This window comes from Notolepis coatsorum (assembly GCF_963971535.1).
Source record: "Notolepis coatsorum genome assembly, chromosome: 12".
NCBI lineage: Eukaryota > Metazoa > Chordata > Actinopteri > Aulopiformes > Paralepididae > Notolepis > Notolepis coatsorum.
The window spans coordinates 25348080-25356072 of NC_140176.1; the positions used below are offsets into that span (position 1 = coordinate 25348080).

The 7993-nt window shown below is 44.2% G+C and overlaps 1 protein-coding gene across 1 annotated transcript in view; it reads right to left on the reverse strand.

Annotated features, from left to right (window-relative positions):
* Positions 1 to 1457: 1457 nt before the first annotated feature.
* Positions 1458 to 7993, reverse strand: part of dtx3la (deltex E3 ubiquitin ligase 3L a) — a 25859-nt gene continuing 19323 nt past the window's right edge. Inside the window, exons 4-5 of the mRNA XM_084326036.1 lie at positions 5769 to 5980; positions 1458 to 3623 (exon numbers count right to left, since the gene is read on the reverse strand). Coding sequence (XP_084182162.1) covers positions 3554 to 3623; positions 5769 to 5980 — 282 coding nt within the window. The 3' untranslated portion in view covers positions 1458 to 3553. The remainder of the gene's footprint in view (positions 3624 to 5768; positions 5981 to 7993) is intronic.

The window sequence follows — 7993 nt, forward strand, 5'->3', positions numbered from 1 at the left end:
CCAGGATGAGAGAGAGAGAGAGAGAGAGAGAGAGAGAGAGAGAGAGAGAGAGAGAGAGAGAGAGAGAGAGAGAGAAAGAGACAAAAGACGAGAGAGAGAGAGAGAGAGAGAGAGAGAGAGAGAGAGAGAGAGAGAGAGAGAGAGAGAGAGAGAGAGAGAGAGAGAGAAGAGAGAGAGAGAGAGAAAGAGAGAGAGAGACATTTACATTTACATTTAGTCAGAGAGAGAGAGAGAGAGAAAGAATCTGCTGGAGCAATTTTGTAGATGCTGCAGAACGATGGGTAACATTTTGTCCAAAGCGCACATCTGTGATATATGAGTGTATTGGATATATTGATATACAGTATATGAGGTGTGGATATTATATATATATATATATATTGGCCTTATTGATATACAGTATATGAGGTGTGTGTATATATGTATATATATTTATATTGAATATATTGATATACAGTGTGTGGCTTTAATAATGTAGTAGAGGACTAATAAAATAGTCTATTTAATAATCTAATATCTAAAAAGAAAAGTCTGTCTATCCTATATATTTTTTTTTATTGATATTTTTCCCCCTCCTTTTTCCTCAGATTTTCTCCCATCCCAATGTTAGTCGTTATGCCAATTCCCAATCCCCTTCCTGGTCGCTGCGCACTTACCCCCCACAGTCGGTCTGGGAGAGTGGAGGCTATCACATGCTTCCTCCGACACACGTCCAGCCAATCAACCGCTTCTTTTCACCTGGCAGCGCGGATTCTCACTGAGAGGGCGTAGCATGTGGAAGGATCACACTATCCCACTTAGATCCTATCCGCGCTTAGCAGGCGCCCCGACCGAACTGTAGGAGTCGCTGTTTACAACGACCCGGACCCACCCCGCCAGCTTCTCCCACCCTCTAATACTGCCAATTGTATTAGTGTGAACGGCCAGCCAAGCTGGTGACAACGCCGGAACAGCGAATCCAGCCGCTCCGGGGTTGGTGACGAACGCAATCTCCGTTACGCCACCTGACCGCTGTCTATCCTATATTAAACAAAATGACCATTCTAGCATATATCAATACCAATATTCTGTGATAATTGTAATGCCAGTGAAATACTTTTCAATGATTAACTGATTTCAATGAATGGTAAATGGCTGCATTTATATAGCACTTTTTTCCAAAGCGCTTTACAATTTGTTCCTCACATTTTACCCACTCACTCACACATTCACAAACAGACGGCAGAGGCAACCATGCAAGGTGCCAACCTGCTCATCAGGAGCAATTAGGGGTTAAGTGTCTTGCTCAAGGACACTTCGACACGCTGCCCGGGAGAATCGAACCGGGAACCGAACCGGGAACCTCCGGATTACCAGACGACTGCTCTACCTCCCGAGCCACTGTCGCCCCTGACAAACAATCTAGCCAACAACATTACAAAAATCCTTGATAAAATGACAGCTATGATGGCACAGTTTCCAATAGATTTTTTTTACCAAGAAACACATTATAAGCATATTACTGTATATAAGCCTCCAGATACACTTATAACATTACTGTACGATCCTTCAGAGCGGCTCAGTACAGTATGCATGAAGAAAAGTACAACAAATGCAATGTCATATAGAACCACAAGAGGGAGAATGTACAAACAAAATGTTTAGGTCCAAGTAAACGCACGCTTGAGATGGATCTCTGTTCCCCCTCGCTAAGACGCATGTTCTTCACAGATATTACACATTCATACGGGAAAAAATTATGTATTCCAAATTCCATCGTTTTATTCAGCTTGTAACACAACACAATGGGTAATCAATTGAGACACGCAAGGCCAAAGAAGTTGAACTGAAACATACGATATTATTATGTATTATATTATATTATGTATAACTAAAGCTAATCATTTTCTGTACAGGTAAAATAAAAATGGATTACACAGCTTATTAACAAAAAGAACAGTGTTGCAATACAGTATTTTCCAATAAATTACATCAGTTGACATTTTCTCTTTCATTTAAAATCTCTACACCCCTGTTCCACTTTCTCTTTCTTTATCATATGCATGCTTGCCATGCATATATGCGCACATACGCACGCACGCACGGACGCACGCACGGACGCACGCATGCACGCACGCACGCACGCACGCACGCACGCACGCACGCACGCACGCACGCACACACACACACACACACACACACACACACACACACACACACACACACACACACTGCCAGTGACAGATCTAAAAACAGGAGAAGATGATGCTCTTGAGTTCAATGTCAATGAAGGATTTCAATGTCAATGAATGAGTTCAGTGTCAATGAAGGAGTTCAATGTCAATGAATGCACAGAGTGTCTCAGATTAAACCTAACACCGGTAATATACATGTAGAAACCTTTGCGCGGCTATTAAAGACTGTGAGGACGGCACACAGGACGCACAAGGGTGAGATTATAAAACAGCTGACTTAGAACAAACACAATGGCAGGATGCAAGGGATGCTGCTACAGTAGGCTAGTACATACACCTAAACAACTTTCAGCTGTACACATTTATAATCCATATTATGCTCAAATGTATTTTTGAAATGGTACTGGGCCTTTTTAACTCCTCAACTTCGACGTCTAACGTCTCGTCTGACGTCATCAACGAGGGCGTCACGGAAGGCTATTTTTTTTAAAGAAGATTATTTCAAATTTCAAAAGAGTAAAAGACACAATTTCTTATGTAATCTTTAGTGCTGTCAGGTGATTTAAATAATTAATCTAATTAATTACAGGATTTGTAATTAATTAATCTAATGAATCGCATTTTAATCGCATAACCATTTTATGCCTGATATTCTATATTCTATAATCATATTTCAAATTGCATGTGTCCGGATGGCAGAATTCAGTACTGTATCTACAAAACCTTCTGTTTAATCATCTTCCATCTATTAATTTGCTTAGATTTTTCAGGTCTGGTCAATTTGAGCATAGTGTTATTCACAGTCAAAGATAAAAAAATTTTAATTGATATTCTCATTTGGTTCATTACAATTTACTCAAGCCTAGTAACAGACACAGTATTTCTGATACTGGGAATACATTCCCTGAGATCCATAGATGTCCCTAGAATCAGATACCAAGAACATGCAAATGGTGCATATAAAATAAGTCTGTAAATGTGTATTCTACGTTCTTATGGAATGAATGAGATAAAAAAAAATGTATTAAAAAAAAATATATATGTAATTAATTTTGAGTTAATTTTCATAATGCGATAATTTGCTGTGTAATTAATTAATCTAATTAACGCGATAAACTGACAGCCCTAGTAATCTTTATGTCATTTTTTAATAATCATCTTTTTTATTTTCTGCATGGCCCACCTTAACCTTGCCAGATGGCCGTCACTACACACTGCTTGTTTTCTACATTGTAAGCAATGTCTCTGTGTGAACTGCACACTCCTGTGTAAATTGAGCTTAAATTCATTCTGATTTGATTCATCTATTTGGACCTTTGTCCGTCTGTCTGTCCATATGTCCGTCCATCCATCCATCCATCCATCTGTGTGTGAGTTTGTTACTCGATCCCTTTGTCCTTCAGTATTTTTTTGGCATTCTTCAGGTAGTCTGGGTCCGGGTAGCTGTCACTGAACCAGCAGAAGAAAAAAATATATATCAAACTGCATCCGATGCAACGACATCTGACATTGTACAGACACACTGTGTGGGACAAACAGAGACCTCCTGATACAGAGGGACAACAGACAGACAAATAGACAGATTGATTGACAGAAAAGAAGACAAAGATACAGACACAGACATATGGATATTGGGGCGGATGGCTAGTGTAGCACTAAGCACTCGCCTACCACCGCAGAGACCCGGGTTCAATTCCCGGCAGCGGTACCTCCGGCTTGGTCAGTCGTCCCTATGAACACAATCTACACCCTCCCCAGACCAACAGTAGGGTAGTCTACACCCTCCCCAGACCAACAGTAGGGTAGTCTACACCCTCCCCAGACCCACAGTAGGGTAGTCTACACCCTCCCCAGACCAACAGTAGGGTAGTCTACACCCTCCCCAGACCAACAGTAGGGTAGTCTACACCCTCCCCAGACCCACAGTAGGGTAGTCTACACCCTCCCCAGACCAACAGTAGGGTAGTCTACACCCTCCCCAGACCCACAGTAGGGTAGTCTACACCCTCCCCAGACCAACAGTAGGGTAGTCTACACCCTCCCCAGACCAACAGTAGGGTAGTCTACACCCTCCCCAGACCAGTAGTAGGGTAGTCTACACCCTCCCCAGACCAACAGTAGGGTAGTCTACACCCTCCCCAGATCCACAGTAGGGTCGTCTACACCCTCCCCATACCCACAGTAGGGTAGTCTACACCCTCCCCAGACCAACAGTAGGGTAGTCTATACCCTCCCCAGACCCACAGTAGGGCAGCATGTGGTAGTCTACACCCTCCCCAGACCCACAGTAGGGCAGCATGTGGTAGTCTACACCCTCCCCAGACCCACAGTAGGACAGCATGTGGTAGTCTACACCCTCCCCAGACCCACAGTAGGGCAGCATGTGGTAGTCTACACCCTCCCCAGACCCACAGTAGGGCAGCATGTGGTAGTCTACACCCTCCCCAGGCCTACAGTATGGCAGCATGTGGTAGTCTACACCCTCCCCATACCCACAGTAGGGCAGCATGTGGTAGTCTACACCCTCCCCAGACCGACAGTGGGGCAGCATGTGGTAGTCTACACCCTCCCCAGACCCACAGTAGGGTAGTCTATACCCTCCCCAGGCACACAGTAGGGCAGCATGTGGTAGTCTACACCCTCCCCAGACCGACAGTAGGGCAGCATGTGGTAGTCTACACCCTCCCCAGACCCACAGTAGGGCAGCATGTGGTAGTCTACACCCTCCCCAGACCCACAGTAGGGCAGCATGTGGTAGTCTACACCCTCCCCAGACCCACAGTAGGGCAGCATGTCAAGTCAAGAGCTCAAGAGCCAACTAAAAGTGCTGTACAGTCAAAAGAATAAAAAATCATAATACAAAAAGGCACAGCAGGACAAGACAGTACAATCAGACAATAAGACAACAGTAAGCCAACACACGGATAGAGTAGCACAAAGTACAATAGCAGGACACTAGACATGGGGTTATTTACTAAAGTACAATGAAGCAGCCTACAGGATAATGGAGCACACAGGACAATGCGGCACAGGGGACAGAAGAACACAATGACAGATACAAGGGGTAAGGGGAAAGATAAAATTGCATGGGAGTGTGTGAGTATTCTACACCCTCCCCAGACCGACAGTAGGGCAGACAGACATATGGATATTAATGAGCATACAGACTGGACAGATTAAATAAACAGAGAGATAGACAGACAGACAGACAGACAGACAGACAGACAGACAGACAGACAGACAGACAGACAGACAGACAGGTAGGTAGGTAGGTAGGTAGGTAGGTAGGTAGGTAGGTAGGTAGGTAGGTAGGTAGGTAGGTAGGTAGGTACACAGACAGTCAGGCAGACACATACACAGGCAGACAAACTATAGACAGACAGACACATACACAGACAGACAAACTATAGACAGACAGACAGACAGATAGGTAGATAGGTAGATACACAGACAGACAATAGACAGACAGACAGACAGACAGACAGACAGACAGACAGACAGACAGACAGACAGACAGACAGACAGACAGACAGACAGACAGACAGACAGACAGACAGACAGACAGACAGACAGACAGACAGGTCCACTACTCACGTCTTGGTGCCACTGTCCGGCAGGGTCTTGAGGGGGATGTCTGTCGCGGTGATCACGTCTTCTCCTTCCTGGTTAGTCGCTATGGTGAAGAGGATGTTCTGTTTGAAGGCCTTGTCCAGTAGTCTCAGCACCTTCCTACCCTCGCGGTTGTCTGGCAGGTAGGCCCACATCCTCTGACCACCAAACTTCTGGCCAGGGTGAGGGTGCTTCTCCTGGGAGGGAGGGAGGGAGGGAGGGAGGGAGGGGAGGGAGGGAGGGAGGGAGGGAGGGAGGGAGGGAGGGAGGGAGGGAGGGAGGGAGGGAGAGAGATAGAGCTTTAAGTAAAAGTACTCTAGTAAAAGTGAAAGTTCTCCATTGCTGCCCATGTATTGAAGTGAGACACGCACGCATACACACACACGCACATGCACACACACACACACACGCATGTATGCACGCACACACGTACACACACACACACACACACACACACACACACACACACACACACACACACACACACACACACACACACACATACACACACACACACACACACACACACACACACACACAGACACCCAGTACAGTATTCCGCTAATGGCCACTGAGCAGCTCCACTGGAGCAGTTGGGGGTTAAGTGCCTTGCTAAAGGGCACCTTGTCAGTAATTGTTGTTGTTGTTGTCCCTCATCCATCAGGGAAATCCAGAGAGAGGGGGGGTCTCCCCCTCCCCAACAACAACAACAACAACAACAACAACAACAACAACAACAACAACAACTATTAAGTAGTTTAAGTAGTTATCTATCAATCTCTATCAAGTCCCTTCACAGTGTCAAGCTCAACTAATTAGTCTGTCTTGTATTCCGACTTATCAAGCTGATTTGAAGATATCTTTTATCTTTTATCTTACTGCACTGGCAGATTCCTGCTGCTTCAAGAAATGTCACAATGGTGCACTTTGCTCCACATAATGATTACCTCATGTTGAGTGCAATGAGCTCTTTAAACCTATTGATGTAATAAGTTGAAAACACGGTTGTTGAGATCAGAGACTCTGTATAGGATTGTTAGTAACTGTCTAACTGTACATATGACTGTTTACACTAGTAACTGTTTACCTGCGTAGATAATTGTCTCCACCAGTGATTGCCTTGTTGCATATATATCTGTCCCCACTGGAGGGCGCTCTGGGCGGAGCCACCCAGTATTCTACCTTAGGGCAACTATAAAAGGAAAGGTGCCCACCCCTTTCGTTCTCTCCTCCAACGTCTCTCAGAGAGAGAAGAGTTGTACAACTGCTGCTTATATGTGAATAAAAGAAGCCACGCCAGTTCAGGCACAAGATAGAAACCATGCCTCTTGACCACATTATTGTCACCCTAAACTGAGTTCTGTTAACAACGGTTGTGTTCTGGCTTCATGCAGGAATGTTTCACATTCCTCAGACTGGCTGAGTTCCCTGTGACATCCTGCTCTCTCGACTAACCAGTCTTTCTCGCGGAGAGGAATGCTGCCAAGCCACCCAGGCATGCCTCCGCTAGCTTTTAAACCCTGATTGTGATTTAGTTGAGTATATTATGGTACTCATACAGTAGACACTTTATGAAATGCAAAAGACAGGTTTCATTCCAAAACGTTATAGATGGTTTCACTGGAATTCTGTTGCTATAGGGAACGGTTTGGACACAAGCGTATTTGCGCAAGTCAGTTACTGCATTAGCAAACATTGCCAGAGGAAATCAACTCGGTTCCTTTTGAAATGTTACTGTTCTCACTTGGAAACTAGCTGTAGCCCATTCTATTCTATTCTGTTCTATTATATAGTACAGTGGTTCTCAGCATGGGGTCCAGGGACCACCAGTGGCCCTTGAGGGGGATCCAGGGGGTCCCCAGACAAAGTGTGAATAATAGTTTTAATGCACAATCACTATATATGTCTCGTGTATGTATGTGATGAATAAACCTCTTGAATCTTGAATCAATTGAATTCATAGGAGGATAGAGGCCAATGAGAAAATATAAACAAGTTACTATTAGGGATGTCCGATATTATCGGCCTACCGATATTATCGGCCGATATCGGCATTAAAATGTGATATCGGAAAATATCGGTATCGGTTTTCATTTTTTTTTTTTTTTTTTTTTTTTTTTTTTACATTTCTATAACCTTTATTTACCCAGGCAAGCAAGTAAGAACAAATTCTGATTTTATTTATTGTCAAAAGTATGCATAAGAGATAT